This window comes from Macaca mulatta, chromosome 13 (assembly GCF_049350105.2).
Source record: "Macaca mulatta isolate MMU2019108-1 chromosome 13, T2T-MMU8v2.0, whole genome shotgun sequence".
NCBI lineage: Eukaryota > Metazoa > Chordata > Mammalia > Primates > Cercopithecidae > Macaca > Macaca mulatta.
Genome location: NC_133418.1, coordinates 7,132,702 through 7,148,904, shown reverse-complemented (window position 1 = coordinate 7,148,904; position 16,203 = coordinate 7,132,702). Strand labels below are relative to the sequence as shown.

At 38.4% G+C, this 16,203-nt stretch overlaps 1 protein-coding gene across 19 annotated transcripts in view; it reads left to right on the top strand.

Moving 5' to 3' along the window:
- The window catches only part of TSGA10 (testis specific 10), a 149,999-nt gene that overhangs the window by 122,983 nt on the left and 10,813 nt on the right, over window positions 1-16,203 (top strand). For all 19 annotated transcript variants that reach the window (XM_028832222.2, XM_028832218.2, XM_028832216.2 and 16 more), the window contains 3 exons: window positions 4,412-4,614; window positions 6,272-6,376; window positions 6,568-6,717. In XM_028832222.2, the coding sequence (XP_028688055.1) occupies window positions 4,412-4,614; window positions 6,272-6,376; window positions 6,568-6,717 (458 nt within the window). The remainder of the gene's footprint in view (window positions 1-4,411; window positions 4,615-6,271; window positions 6,377-6,567; window positions 6,718-16,203) is intronic.

Sequence of the window (16,203 nt, the reverse complement as noted above, 5' to 3'; positions counted from 1 at the left end):
AAACTATTAGAATAAATGAGCATCAGGGTTGTAGGGGACAAATCAATATCCAATTATCGTATTTCTTATTTCTATACATTAACAATGAACAATCTACAAATGAAAATAAAAAAATTCTGTCAAACAGAATTGCATCAAAAAGGGTAGCACTAAAAAAGGACAAATACGGCCGGGCACGGTGGTTCATGCCTGTAATCCCAGCACTTTGGGAGGCCGAGGCAGGCGGATCATGAGGTCAGGAGATCAAGACCATCCTGGCTAACATGGTGAAACCCCATCTCTACTAAAAATACAAAAATTAGCTGGGCGTGGTGGCGCATGCCTGTAATCCCAGCTACTTGGGAGGCCGAGGCAGGAGAATCACTTGAACTGGGGAGTTAGAGGTTGCAGTGAGCCAAGATTATGTCACTGCACTCCACCTGGTGACAGAGCAAGACTCTGTCTAAAAAAATAAAAACTAAATAAAAAAAGACAAATACTTGTACTTTACAAAACTACAGAACATCGTCAGCAGAAATTAAAGGAGACCTGAATAAAGGGAAACATCCCACGTTCATGGGTCTGAACACTTATCATTGTTAAGATGGCATTACTCCCAAAACTCATCCACAAATTTAATGCAATGCTTATCAGAATCCCAGGTGTCTTCTTTGTAGAAATTGTCAAACTGATCTAAAATTCATATGGAAGTGCAAGTGAACAGCCAAAACAATCTTGAAAAAGAAAAGCAAAGTTAGGAGACTCACACTTCCTGATTTCAAAACTGGCTGCAAAACTAAAGTAATCAAGACAGTGTGGCACTAGCATAAGGAAAGACATAGAGGTTAATGGAACAGAATTCGGAGTCCAGAAATGGTTTATACATTTGTGCCCAAAAGATTTTTCGAAATACAGGTGCTAGGACAATTCAATGAGGAAAGCATAGTATTTTTAGCAAATGGCATTGGGACAACCTAACATCTCTTTGGAAAAGAATGAAGTTGGATCACATGCAAAGATTAACTGAAAATGAATCATAGCGCTATATGTAACAGTAAAAACTATACTAAGAAGAAAATACAGAAGTAAATCTTTGTGACCTTGGGTTAGGCAGCACTTTCTTAAATACACATCAAAAACACAAACAAAAAAAAAGAATAAATAGATTAAGTAGACTTGATCAAAATTTAAAAAAACCTGTGCTGCAAATGATATCAAGAAAGTGACAAGACGGTGCACAAGGTGTGAGAAAATATTTGCAAACCGTATATCTGATAAGAGATTGATATTCAAAATATATAGCTGTGTTTCATGCCTGTAATCCTAGCATTTTGGGAGGCTGAGACAGGAGAATCGCTTGAGCCCGGGAGTTCAAGACCAGCCTGGGCAACATGGCAAAAACCCATCTCTACAAAAAATACAAAAATTAACTAGGTGGGGTGGTGTGCAGTTGTATTCCCAGTGACTTGAGAGCCTGAGGTGGGAGGTTTGCTTCAGTGAGCCATCTTCGTATCACTGCACTCCAGCCTGGGTGACAGAATGAGACCTTGTCTCAAAAACCAAAACACAAAAAACTTAATAACCCAATTAAAAAGCTAGGCAAAGGATATTAATAGACATTTCTCTACATAACATACATAAATGCCCAATAAACACATGAAAAGATGCTGAACATCATTAATAAAAAAACACAAATCAAAACCATACTATTTCACAACCACTAGTATGGCTATAATCAGAAGATAAAAAATGTTGACAAAAATGTGGAAAAAGTGAAACCCTCATACATTGCTGGTGGAAATGTAAAATAGTAAGGCAACTTTGGAAAACATTTTGGCAGTTCCTCAAAGTGTTAAAAATTAGATTACCTTACAGCTCATAAATGTCACTTCCATCTATTCAAGAGGAATGAAAACATGTATACAAAAACTTGTATACAAAGTTTTATGGCAATATTCTTTGTAATAGTCCCAAAGTATAATAAGTCAAATATTTTTAACTCATGAATACATCTGTGATTTATCTATGCAATGGAATATTATTAGGCAATAAAAGTAATGAAGTTTTGATACCTGCTAAAACATTGATAACTCTTAAAAAACATTATGCTAATAAAGGAAGCCAGTCACAAAAGACTGCATACACGTTGTTTGTTTCCATTTGTATGAAATATCCAGAATAAGGCAAATAACACAAAATAGTTTAGGGGTTGCCTAGGGCCAGACAAGTTTCTGTGTTGTTTTTTTGTTTTGTTTTGTTTTTTGCTTTTTTTTTTTTTTTTTTTTTGAGACAGGGTCTCTTTCAGTGGCTGAGGCTGGAGTGCAGTGGCGCCATCTTGGCTCACTGTAGCCTCGACTTCCTGGGCTCAAGCGATTTGCCACCTCAGCCTGCTGAGTAGCTGGGACTACAGGCCTATGTCACCTTGCCTGGCTAAGTTTTTGAATTTTTTGTAGCGATGGATTTTCACCATGTTGCCCAGGCTGGTCTCAAACTCCTGAGCTCAAGCAATCCACCTACCTTGGCCTCCCAGAGTGCTGAGATTACAGGCGTTAGCCACCATGCCCAACCTTGAGTTTCTTTTTGGGATGATGACAACGTTCTCACATTAGATTGTAGTAACAATTGTACAACGGTGTTAATATGCTAAAAATCATTGATGGCATGTGAATGATATTTCAAAAAAGCTGTTGTCAAAAAAACCTCGGTCCATTTTCTACTCCTGCCAGCAAAGTATACGAGATTGCCATTGCCCAACGTAATGTTCATTAACGGAAACTAACACATTTGCCGATTAGATAGACTAGAACAGTGTCTTCGGTAGAGTTTTTCCAGTTCGGCTGAAAGAGCGTTTGCTCCCAGTGTGCATTTAATAATGACCTTTTCGATGGCCATGACTAGAGTGGGGAATGCTGGTGGCGTCGACTGGGCAGAGGCCAGGGAGACCGCTAAGCATCCTGTCATGGATAGTGCTGCCCCCACTCCAAATAATTATCCAACCCAAAACATCAGTAACGTTGAGGTAAGAAGCCCTGAACTGGTAATGGCATCTTGTTTTAGTTTATTTGATTACTAGTAAGGGTAAATTTTCCCCATACGTTTAGAATTTAATCGTATTTCTCCTTTTGTAGATTTTCTGATCATTATCATTCAGCTCATATTTCTCATCAGTGTGTATGCATTCTTTATGCTAGTAGAGATATACACTATTAATTTTATTTACTAAGTTTGTCTTCCACTTGTTTCCTTTCAAATTTTGGTTAAGTTTATATTGACTATCAAAATGTTTATTTTTTTAATGTGACCAAACTTTTTTTTTGCATTGTATCTAGCTTAGAAAATTTCCCTACCTACCTATCTCCCTTCCCTGTAATTTCATTTTTATTTCTTTTCACTGGAATTTAAAGCTTACCTTTTCACATTTAACTTTTTTTTTTTTTTCTTTTGAGACGGAGTCTCTCTCTGTCACCCAGGCTGGAGTGCAGTGGCTGGATCTCAGCTCACTGCAAGCTCCGCCTCCCGGGTTCCCGCCATTCTCCTGCCTCAGCCTCCAGAGTAGCTGGGACTACAGGCGCCCGCCACCTCGCCCGGCTAGTTTTTTTGTATTTTTTTAGTAGAGACGGGGTTTCACGGTGTTCGCCAGGATGGTCTCGATCTCCTGACCTTGTGATCTGCCTGTCTCGGCCTCCCAAAGTGCTGGGATTACAGGCTTGAGCCACCGCACCCAGCCAGATTTAACTTTTTTAATGCATGTAGAATTTGTTACGTATATTACAAGATAAGGAGTAATTTTTTTCTAAATACTAGTGACTGTTCTTCCTCCTTTTTAAAAAAACATTTGTGTCACTGAGCATATTTTAAGGCTCAAGATAATTTTCAAAAGGAAGCTTTCCACAAGTTTATGCATGAGAATAGAAGAGATTACTCCTTGTATTAATTATAATTATATTTAATTATATTATTAAATATATATAATTATAATTAATTATATTAATTATATTAAGAGAACATAAGAGATTACTCTTATAAAGAATATAAGAGATTACTCCTTATATTCCTTAATTATGGAGTCCAGTGACATTCTGTAAGTATGTAGCTCACCTAACTCAGGAGAAAGCAGTGCTCACAGATATCCTGTCAGTCTTGCAGGAGTATATAAAGAAATATCAAAGCTGGTAGTGGAAACTGGTTGCAGTTTGAAATTAATAAGCCTTTTCTTAAATTAATGAATTTTCTGATATGATCAAAGAGATGGAGAAAGTGATACTATACGTACATGTGTGGTGTGTTTATTTGGTAAGAAGGAGGGATACAATTTCAAATCACATTAAAAGTAGTTGCCAGTTTATAACAGATTATGAAAATTTTGTGAGTCTCTGATAATATAATAGTTAAGTGAATTAATGGGAATAAGTATAGATATCTTCTTCTACAGATGGAGAATGAGTTAGATTCTGCTCGTTCTGAAATTGAACTCCTGAGGAGTCAGATGACAAATGAGAGAATCTCCATGCAGAATCTAGAAGCTTTGCTGGTGGCCAATCGAGACAAAGAATATCAGTCTCAGATAGCGCTTCAAGAAAAAGAATCTGAAATTCAGCTTCTTAAAGAACACCTTTGTTTGGCAGAAAATAAAATGTGAGTTGTTTAGCAATATAAAGTCATACATCTTAATTTTTTGGTACTTTATAGATTAGTAGGATTTTTAAGCTAGAATTTAGAGAATTTGCCTCCTATAATTTGTCATTAATTAAACTAAGGATCAGAAATATTGTGATTTGCCTAAGAGGTGGTACTTTTTCTATTATGTTTTTCTTGTCTAAATTTAAGTTTAATGATCTCTATTGATTCCAACAGGGTTTTGAGTATAATAGAATGTCTGGTCTAAAATACTGCCTTTAGGAAATATAACAAAATGAGAAAAAAAATTAACCAGTTTGAAACCAGAAGAATTTTCATATTTAGACCAATATATTGCAGCCTAGTGTTTTCATTTGCCACATTGTATTTTCTTTTGTACCTATTGCATGTACTGGGTACCTAGAAGAACACCTGCATTCACAAAATACAGAAGACTTCCTAGGACATCAATTTTGGCTTCTTTTCTTTTTCTTTCTTTCTTTTTTTTTTTTTTTAAGGATCTCTAGCACTCCTAGCATGTTATTAAAAGAACTTTGGCTGGAGTATTGGGTGGAAATGCCTCCCTATATAGTGAATTTTTTTCTATGAAACTTGGTCACCTCTCATAAAAACTGATGGGGGACCCTTAACCCCTGTTCTTACCTGTCCCATCTATAACACTTTTCATCCAGCCTCCACTCTATCCTCACATCTGAGCTCAGGGCATGGGGAAGGATAAGAAGCATGGTCTCGGCAATCAGCCACTCCTAGGAGCCCCTGACTAGGCAAGGGCTTCAGAACCAAGGCCAGTTTCCTTCAGAAACTGTTTTCAGGTTATGGTGGTGGTGACTGAGTCCTTCTTTTCCGTTACTGTAGCTAGGCTATTATGATTCCTTCAACTAGTTTTGCAGGATCACTTTCTCAAGATGGTAGGTGGAAATCTACCTTCATGAAATATGCCAAAACTTCCACCCTAAGGGCTATACTCTGTTTGAGACTGACTGGTAAATACTAACACTTAGAATTAGCATGAGAAATGTTTGTTATTAGTCTCTAAAGTTTAGATTTCAGCAGTCTATGATACTCTCCTGAAAGCAAGTGAAGAGGATAGAATGTTCTGTGTGAGTGGCATTCATCAATGTTTATCTTCCTTATGATATTGTGCCTTATCACAGGTTTTATGAGGCATTGTTTGGCCTTAAGAAAGATTCTATTACATTGAAGATTGTATATATCAAATTTCATTATAAGGCACTTGGTTGAATAGATTATATAAAACAGACTATATTAATCATGGAGCTAGTGAATTCCAGTGTTAATTATTTGGTCATACTACTACTTTATATAATGCTTCTAAGTACTTACATTAAAAGCTGTTTATAGTAAATAGTATAGACAGATGATGTATAATATGTTTCCACAGAGAAACTGAAACAGAGAAGGATTAACTAATTGAATGGGACTGGGATTGCTTAGGCTTTTCAAGTAGGCTACTCTGCATACTTACCATGTCTAACATGGGCATATTTTAGATGTACTAATAAATCTGGCCATAAAAATCACAATGTGATTTGGATCCAGCTGAGAAACCACTATCAATATGGTTTAATGTACCCCAGAATCATAGTCATATTTTAAGTTTAGTCAACTATAACTCTTATCTTCTTTTAAACAGGGCCATCCAAAGTAGAGATGTGGCCCAGTTCAGAAATGTTGTCACACAATTGGAAGCTGATTTAGACATCACCAAAAGACAACTAGGAACAGAGCGCTTTGAAAGGTAAGTTTATCTCTATGCAAGCTCAAAAACAATGCTTTTCAGCATGGAAAGCATTGTTTCTTAGGTAAAAATAGGTTTTAGTTCTTTCATGATGGTTAGATTTTAAAGTATGAATTAAGCTACAGTTTTTTATGAAAGTTTTAATACTTTTGCTGGATATAAAATTTTAAAGCATCACTATTTTGCTTTAGGGAGAGGGCCGTACAAGAACTTCGCCGCCAAAATTATTCAAGTAATGCTTATCATGTGAGTTCTACGATGAAGCCAAATACAAAATGTCATTCACCAGAACGTGCTCACCATCGATCTCCTGACCGAGGCCTAGATCGATCATTAGAAGAGTGAGTCTGTTTAAGGATCCATTCTCTTGAGATCAAATAGTAATATCTAGTATAGTGAATATTTGGGGTAATAAGGAAACTCAATAGTCTATCTCTTTAATAGTGATATTTAATGGGTGCAGCACACCAACATGGCACAAGTATACATATGTAACAAACCTGTATGTTATGCACCTGTACCCTAGAACTTAAAGTATAATAATAATAAAAAAATAAATAAATAAATAAAATAGTGATATTTAAACAGGATTACCAAGATATATTGATATAAAAATACAGGATTTTGATAATTAAATTAGAATTATATCTATTATACTAAAGCGAAAAGACTAATATTTTATCTCTTTGCAAAAATTATATATTTTTTTATTTCCATAGTTTTGGGGGAACAGGTGGTTTTTTCATTACATGGATAACTTCCTTAGCAGTAATTTCTGAGATTTTGGTGCATCCAACACCCAGGCAGTGTACACTGTACCCAATGTGTACTCCTCACTCTTCTCCCATCCTTCCCCCTGAATCCCCAAAGTCCAATATATCATTCTTATAACTTTCATCCTCATAGCTTAACTCTCACTTAAAGTGAGAACATATGATATTTGGTTTTCCATTCCTGAGTTACTTCCCTTAGAATAATGGTCTCCGGCCGGGCGCGGTGGCTCAAGCCTGTAATCCCAGCACTTTGGGAGGCCGAGACGGGTGGATCACGAGGTCAGGAGATCGAGACCATCCTGGTGAACACAGTGAAACCCCGTCTCTACTAAAACTACAAAAAACTAGCCGGGCGAGGTGGCGGGCGCCTGTAGTCCCAGCTACTCGGGAGGCTGAGGCAGGAGAATGGCGTGAACCCGGGAGGCGGAGCTTGCAGTGAGCTGAGATCAGGCCACTGCACTCCAGCCTGGGCTACAGAGCGAGACTCCGTCTCAAAAAAAAAAAAAAAAAGAATAATGGTCTCCAACTCCATCCAGGTTGCTACGAATGCCATTATTTCGTTCCTTTTTATAGCTGAGTAGTATTCCTTGGTATATTTATACCACATTTTCTTTATCCACTTGTTGTTCGATGGGCATTTAGGCTGGTTCTATATTTTTGCAATTGCAAATTGTGCTGCTACAAACATGTGTGTGCAAGTATCTTTTTCATATAATGACTTCTTTTCCTCTGAATAGATACCCAGTAGTTGGATTGCTGGATCAAATGGTAGTTATACTTTTAGTTCTAAAAGGAATCTCTGTACTGTTTTCCATGGTGGTTGTACTAGTTTACATTCCCACCAGCAGTGTAAAAGAAAACATTCCCTTTTCACCACATCTATGCCAACATGTATGATTTCTTGATTTTTTAATTACGGCCATTCTTGCAGGAATAAGGTAGGTATCTCATTGTGGTATTAATTTGCATTTCTCTGATAATTAGTGATGATGAGCATCTTTTCATATGTTCATTGGGCATTTGTATATATTCTTTTGAGAATTGTTTATTCATGTCCTTAGCCCATTTTTTGATGGGATTATGTTTGTTTTTTTTTTTCTTTTTTTTTTCTGATTTGTTTGACTTCCTTGTAGATTCCGGATATTAGTCCTTTGTTGGATGCACGTTTGGGAAGATTTTCTCCCACTCTGTGGGTTGTCTGTTTACTCTGCTGATTATTTCTTTTGCTGTGCAGAAGCTTTTTAGTTTAATTAAGTCCCATCTCTTTGTACTTGTTTTTGTTTCATTTGCTTTTGAGTTCTTGGTCATGAAATCTTTGCCTAAGCCAATGTTCAGAAGAGCTTTACTAATGTTATCTTCTAGAATTTTTATGGTTTCAGGTGTTAGATTTAAGTCTTTGATCATCTTGAGTTGATTTTTATATAAGGTGAGAGATGAGGATCCAGTTTCATTCTTCTACATGTGGCTTCCCAATTATCCCAGCAGCATTTGTTGAGTAAGGTGTCCTTTCCCCACTTTATGTTTTTGTTTGCTCTGTCAAAAATCAGTTTGCTATAAGTATTTTGCTTCATTTCTGGGTTCTCTATTCTGTTTCATTGGTCTATGTGCCTATTTTCGTATCAGTACCATGCTGTTTTGATAACTATAATCTTGTAGTATAGTTTGAAGTCAGGTAATGTGATGCCTCCAAATTTGTTCCTTTTCCTTAGTCTTGCTATGTGGGGTCTTTTGAGTTTCCATATGAAGTTTAGGATTGTTTTTCTAGTTCTGTGAAGAATGATTATGGTACTTTGATTGGAACTGCATTGAATTTGCATATTGCTTTTGGCAGTATGGCCGTTTTTACAATATTGATTCTCCACGAGCATGGGATGTGTTTCCATTTGTTTGTGTTATCAGTGACTTCTTTCAGCAGTGTTTTGTAGTTTTCTTTGTAGAACTCTTTCACCACCTTGATTAGGTATATTCCTAAGTTGGTGTTTTTGTTTGTTTGTTTTTTGCTCCTACTGTAAAAGGAGTTGAGTTATTGATTTGTTTCTCAGCTTGATCGCTGTTGGTGTATAGCAGTGCTACTGATTTGTGTACATTAATTTTGTATCCAGAAACTTTACTGAATTCATTTATCAGATCTGGGAGCTTTTTGGATGAGTCTGTAGGGTTTTCTAGGTATATGATCATATTATCAGTGAACAGTGACAGTTTTACTTCCTCTTTACTGATTTAGATGCCCTTTATTTGTTTCTCTTGTCTGATTGCTCTGTCTAGGACTTCAGGTACTATGTTGAATAGAAACAGTGAAAGTGGGCATTCTTGTCTTGTTCCAGTTCTCGGGGAATGCTTTCAACTATCCCCATTCAGTATAATGTTGGCTGTAGGTTTGTCATAGATAGCTTTTATTACCTTGAAGTGTGTGTCCCTCCTATGCCAGTTTTGCTGAGGGTTTTAACCATAACGGGATGCTGGATTTTGTCAAATCCTTTTTCTGCATCTATTGAGATGATCACATGATTTTTGTTTTTAATTTTGTTTATGTGGTCTATCACATTTATTGACTGGCATATGTTAAACCATTGCTGCATACCTGGTATGCAACTCACTTGATCATGGTGTATTATCTTTTTGATACGCTGTTAGATTCAGTTAGCAAGTATTATGTTGAGGACTTCTGCATCTGTGTTCATCAGGGTTATTGGTCTATAGTTTTCATTTTTTGTTATGTCCTTTCCTAGCTTTGGAATTAGGGTGATACTGGCTTCATAGGATGATTTAGGGAGGATTCCCTCTTTCTATATCTTGTGGAATAGTGTTCTGTAGGATTGGTACCAATTCTTCTTTGACTGTCTAATGGAATTCAGCTGTGAATCCATCTGGTCCTGGACTTTTTTCTATTGGCAATTTTTAAAAATTACTGTTTTAATCTCTCTACTTGTTACTGGCCTGTTCAGAGTTTCTATGTCTTCCTGATTTAATCTGGGAGGGTTGTATTTTTCCAGGAATTTATCCATCTCCTCTAGATTTTCTAGTTTGTGTGTGTAAAGGTGTTCATAGTAGCCTTGAATGATCTTTTATATTTCTGTGGTATTGGTTGTAATATCTCCCGTTTCATTTATCATTGAGCTTATTTGGATCTTCTCTCTTCTTTTCTTGGTTGATCTTGCTAGTGGTCTATCAATTTTGTTGATCTTTTCAAAGAACCAGCTTTTTGTTTGATTTATCTTTTGTATTTTTTTGTCTCATTTTCATTGGTTCTTCTCTGATCTTTGTTATTTCTTTTCTTCTGCTGTGTTTAGGTTGGTTTGTTCTTGTTTCTCCAGTTCCTTCAGGTGTAATCTTAGAGTGTCTATTTGTGCTCTTTCAAACTTTCTGATGTAGGCATTAAATGCTATGAACTTTTCTCTTAATGCTACTTTTGGTGTGTCGCAGAGGTTTTGATAAGTTGTTTCACTATTATCTCTCAGTTCAAAGAAGTTTTTAATTTCCATCTTGATTTCATTGTTGACCCAAAGATCATTCAAGATCAGATGATGATGATGATGATGATGATGATAATTATTATTAAATTTTTTTGAGATGGAATCTTGCTCTGTTGCTCAGGCTAGAGTACAGTGGCATGATCTCGGCTCACTGCAACCTCTGCTCCCCGGGTTCAAGCAGTTCTCCTGCCTCAGCCTCCCAAGTAGCTGGGAATACAGGCATGTGCCACAATACCCGGCTTATTTTTATTATTATTATTATTATTATTATTGAGACAGAGTCTCACTCTGTTGCCCAGGCTGGAGTGCAATGGCACAATCTCAGTTCACTGCAACCTCCACCTCCCGGGTTCAAGCGATTCTCGTGCCTCATACTCCCAAGTAGCTGGGATTACAGGCGTCTGCTACCACGCCTGGCTAATTTTTTTGTATTTTTAGTAGAGAAAAGTTTTCACCATGTTGGCCAGGCTGGTCTTGAACTCCTGACCTCAGGTGATCTGTGCGCCTCAGCATCCCAAAGTGCTGGGATTACAGGCATGAGGCACCGCGCACAGCCTTAATTTTTGTATTTTTAGTAGAGACAGGGTTTCACTATGTTGGCCAGGCTGATTTTGAACTCCTGACCTCAACTGATCCACCTGTCTTTGCCTCCCAAAGTGCTGGGATTACAGCAATGAGCCACCGCACCCAGCCTCAAGAGCAGATTATTTAATGTCCATGTATTTTTAGAGTTTTGAGGGTTCCTTTTGGAGATAATTTCCAGTTTTGTTCCACTGCAGTTTAAGAAGATACTTGAGGCTAGGCATGGTGGCTCACGCCTGTAATCCCAGCCCTTTGGGAGACCGAGGTGGGCGGATCACGACATCAGGAGATCGAGACCATTGTGGCTAAAATGGTGAAACCCCATCTCTACTGAAAATACAAGAAATTATCCGGGCGTGGTGGCAGGTGCCTGTAGTCCCAGCCACTCAGGAGGCTGAGGCAAGAGAATGGCGTGAACCCGGGAGGCGGAGCTTGCAGTGAGCCAAGATCATGCCACAGCACTCCAGCCTGGGTGACAGAGCGAGACTCCATCTCAAAAAAAAAAAAAAAAAAATACTTCATATAAATCTGATTTTCTTAAATTTATTGAGACTCGTTTTGCGTCCTATCATATGTTCAGTCTGAGAGACTGCTCCATGTGCTGAAGAAAAGAATGTATATTCTGCAGTTGTCGGGTGGAATGTTCTGTAAATACCTGTTAGGTCCATTTGTTCCAGGGTATAGTTTAAGTTCATTGTCTCTTTGTTGACTTTCTGTATTGACGACCTGTCTAGTGCTGTCAATGGAGTATTGAAGTCTCCCACTATCATTGTGTTGCTGTGCATCTCATTTCTTAGGTCTAATAGTAATTGTTTTCTAAATTTGAGAGCTCCGTGTATATATGCATATATATTTAGAATTGCAATATTTTCCTTTTGGACTATTCCTTTTATCATTATATAATGTCTCTCTTTTTCTTTTGTTACTGTTGTTGCTTTAAAGTTTGTTTTGTCTGATGTAACAATAGCTACTGTTGCTGACTTTCCATTTGTGTGGAATATCTTTTTCCACCCCTTAACATTAAGTGTATGTGAGTCCTTATGTGTTAGGTGAGTCTCCTGAAGACAGCAGATACTTAGTGAATTTTTATCCATTCCGCCATTCCGTATCTTTTAAGTGGAGTATTTAGGCTGTTTACATTCAACATTAGTATTAAGATGTTAGGTACTGTTCTGTTTATCACATTAGTTGTTGCCTTAATACGTTGTTTTGGTTTTTTTCCCCCATTGTGTCATTGTTTAATGACATTAAATAATTAAATGAGGCCGGGTGCGGTGGCTCAAGCCTGTAATCCCAGCACTTTGGGAGGCCGAGACGGGCGGATCACGAGGTCAGGAGATCGAGACCATCCTGGCGAACACGGTGAAACCCCGTCTCTACTAAAACTACAAAAAACTAGCCGGGCGAGGTGGCGGGCGCCTGTAGTCCCAGCTACACAGCAGGCTGAGGCAGGAGAATGGCGTAAACCCAGGAGGCGGAGCTTGCAGTGAGCTGAGATCCGGCCACTGCGCTCCAGCCCCGGCGACAGAGCGAGACTCCATCTCAAAAAAAAAAAAAAAAAAAAAATTTAAATGAAATTAAATAATCTGTGAGATTTATGTTGTAAGGAGCTTCTATTTTGATGTATTTTGAGGTTTTGTTTCAAGATTTAGAACTCCCTTAAACATTTTTCATAGTGCTGGCTTAGTAGTGGCAAATTCTCTCAGCATTTGTCTGAAAATGATTTTATTTTTCCTTCATTATGTTGCTTAATTTTGCTGGATACAAAATTCTTGGCTGACAATTATTTTGTTTCATGAGGCTAAAGATGGGACCCCAATCCCTTCTGGCTTTTAGGATTTCTGCTGAAAAATCTGCCATTAATGTGGTAGGTTTTCCTTTATAGTTTATCTTGATGCTTTTGTCTCACAGATCTTAAGATTCTTTCCTTTGTCTTGACTTTGGGTATCCTGATGACTGTGTGCCTAGGTGATGATGTTTTTGCAATGAATTTCCCAGGTGTTCTTTGAGTTTCTTATGTTTGGAGGTCTAGGTCTCTAGCAAGGTCAGGGAGGTTTTTTTTAATTATTCCCTCAAGTAAGTTTTCTAAACTTTTAGATTTCTCTTCTTCCTCAGGAACACTAGTTATTCTTAGGTTTGACCATTTAACATAATCCCACATTTCTTGGAGGATTTGTTCACTTTTTAAAATTCTTTTTTTTTTTCTTTGTCTGACTGAGCTAATTCTAAAGACCTGTCTTCAGCTGGGCATGGTGGCTAATGCCTGTAATCCCAGCACTTTGGGAGTCTGAGGCGGGCAGATCACTTGAAGTCAGGAGTTCAAGACCAGCCTGGCCAACATGGCGAAACTCTGCCTCTACTAAAAATACAAATATTAGTCAGGTATAGTGGCACATGCCTGTAATCCCAGCTGCTTGGAAGGCTGAGGCAGGAGAATCACTTGAACCCAGGTGGCGGAGGTTGCAGTGAGCCAAGATCACGCCACTGCACTCCAGCCTGGTGACAGCATGGATACCAGTACCTGCTCTAGTAGAGGTGACGGGAAAGTGATACATCACTTTAGGTCGGGGCAGGGTTAGGTGGGTCTGGGCTCAGACTCTCCTTGGGCAGGGCTTGCCTTGGCCACCTTGGGGAAGGGGATTATGGTTCTCAGGCCAATGGGGTTATGTTCTAGAGGGGATCTTGGCCACCTCTGCTGTATCATATAGTTCACCAGAGAAGTAGGGAATAGCTAGTAGCAAGAGGCCTCACCCAGCTCCCATGCAGTTGGCGAGGCCAGCCTCGCTCCTGCAGTGCCTTGCTCAGATTTTGCCCCAGGTCATGAGCTACCCCACTGAAAAAGCAAGCACAGCATTTGAACCTGGCCCTTCCCTGTCTGGCTATTCCTGCTCTGTCTCCTATCTGCAGCAGCTTCCGCTCGTCCCCTGGACTCTGCTCAAGAAAATTTGTGCCCAGTCAGAACCACTACCGATTTCAGTTTGGAGCTTCCTTCACTCTGTGACCCCTCCCCAGTTCTGCTGGCTACCTTTTCAAGGACCCCTGTGAGATAGTCATTGCTGGCTTCCCTGGGCTCGAGCTGGAGACTGGGAGTGCGTGCAAGGCACTTCCTGCTGCTACTTCTACTTTTATATTTTACGTGACTCCATAAATCCCTTTCATCTCTAGATAGGGTTAAATTTTTCTCCCGTGATGTGGATTTTCAGATTCCCCAGTGAGGACATGTGTTCAGATGTAGGTTTTCTTCCCTCTCACACATTGGGAACTCCCAGTTTTTCACCTGTTTCATGGACTTGGCAGCAGCATGCCACTTCTTTCAAAGGATGTGTGGGATCTTGTATATTTCTACAGTGAATCCTGGAGCAAAAGATCACAGTGTGAGTCTCTAACACTGTTCTGTCCTTCCATGTGGGATCTGTCCTTCCGTGTGGGATCTGTCCTTCCGTGTAAGATCTGTCCTTCCGTGTGGGATCTGTCCTTCCGTGTGGGAGCTGTCCTTCCGTGTGGGATCTGTCCTTCCGTGTGGGAGCTGTCCTTCCGTGTGGGATCTGTCTTTCCGTGTGGGAGGTGTCCTTCCGTGTGGGAGGTGTCCTTCCATGTGGGATCTGTCCTTCCGTGTGGGAGGTGTCCTTCCGTGTGGGATCTGTCCTTCCGTGTGGGAGCTGCACGTTAGTCTGGTCTCCTACCTGCCATCTTCCATCTGCCCCATACATTGTATTTTAATAGTTTGATTTTCTTTTTATTTCTACAACATTAACTTCTTATTTAATTACAAAATTTTGCTTATTATAGCACCACAAAATTTATATGTTCTAGGAAAGTAATCAGCTAGTTTTTCAGAGGAAAATATTTTAGATATATTTCTATGTATCACAAATTTCCTAGAAACTTTTTATTTGGGAACAATTTCAACCTTTCAAAAAGTTACAAAAATAAGAATACAAAGAACATCTATATGCCCTTTACCCATAGTCACTATTTTAAAATTTTTACCCCATTTGTTTTCTTATATACACATGTAGTGGCTCATGTGCTCACATGCTTTCATGTTTCTTCACACACACACACTTGCACAGACCTACTCACACACTCACAGAGGCACATTTAAACTTATAACCAAAACTCCAAACCATGCCCACAGGTTTCATCCTTTTACTTTTTTCTATTACTTATGTATATGTTCTTTCTTCTACAGTGAGAACCCTGGCTCAACATTAACATGTTTACTCAACGATATCAATGTAGTTACTAATTTGCTCAATCCCAGAATACATCTACAATAGTTTCAAAATTTCTTCACCGATGTCACCACAATAAATAGGCCAACTTTTTTAAAGTTCAGAATCTGTTTGCAGTTCTTCCTTCTTACGCCTGTATGCTACCTTGCCCAAATCTTGAGAGCATATGGTTAAATACTGAGTTTGTAACTTATTTGGATTAATTTTTTCCATCTTTTATTTTGGTCATGGTATTCATTTGAAATAACATTGGATTCATTTGTTTCAATTTGCTTCATTTTTCATATTTCCACTTCCTAGTTTTTTCCTCAACTTAATTTTATTTTTGAATATGTAGATTAGCATGCTTTTAAAGGTCAACACTCTGCAAAAAATAATACTAAGAGAAGTGTCACTTTCTCTATGCCTTCCATCCCATCAGCCATGCCTCCACCTCCTTTCTTTGTGGTTTTATGCTAATGATACACAGATATATATCTTTCTTTGTTTATGCAAAAAGTGGCATGCTTCTTTGCACTTTGCTTTTCTCACTTAACACTGTCTCCTCGAAATCTCTCCATGTTGATTCCTAGAGATTCTCCTTATTCCTTTTTGTCAGGTGCACACTACTTCAGTATATGGATGTACCATAGTTATGCAACCCACCTCCTAAACTTGGACATTTAGCTGGTTTCCAATAATTTGCAATTACAAACAAGGCTGTAATGAATAATCTTGTACATATGTATTTTCATGTTGTTGCAGTATCTTCAGAATAAATTCCT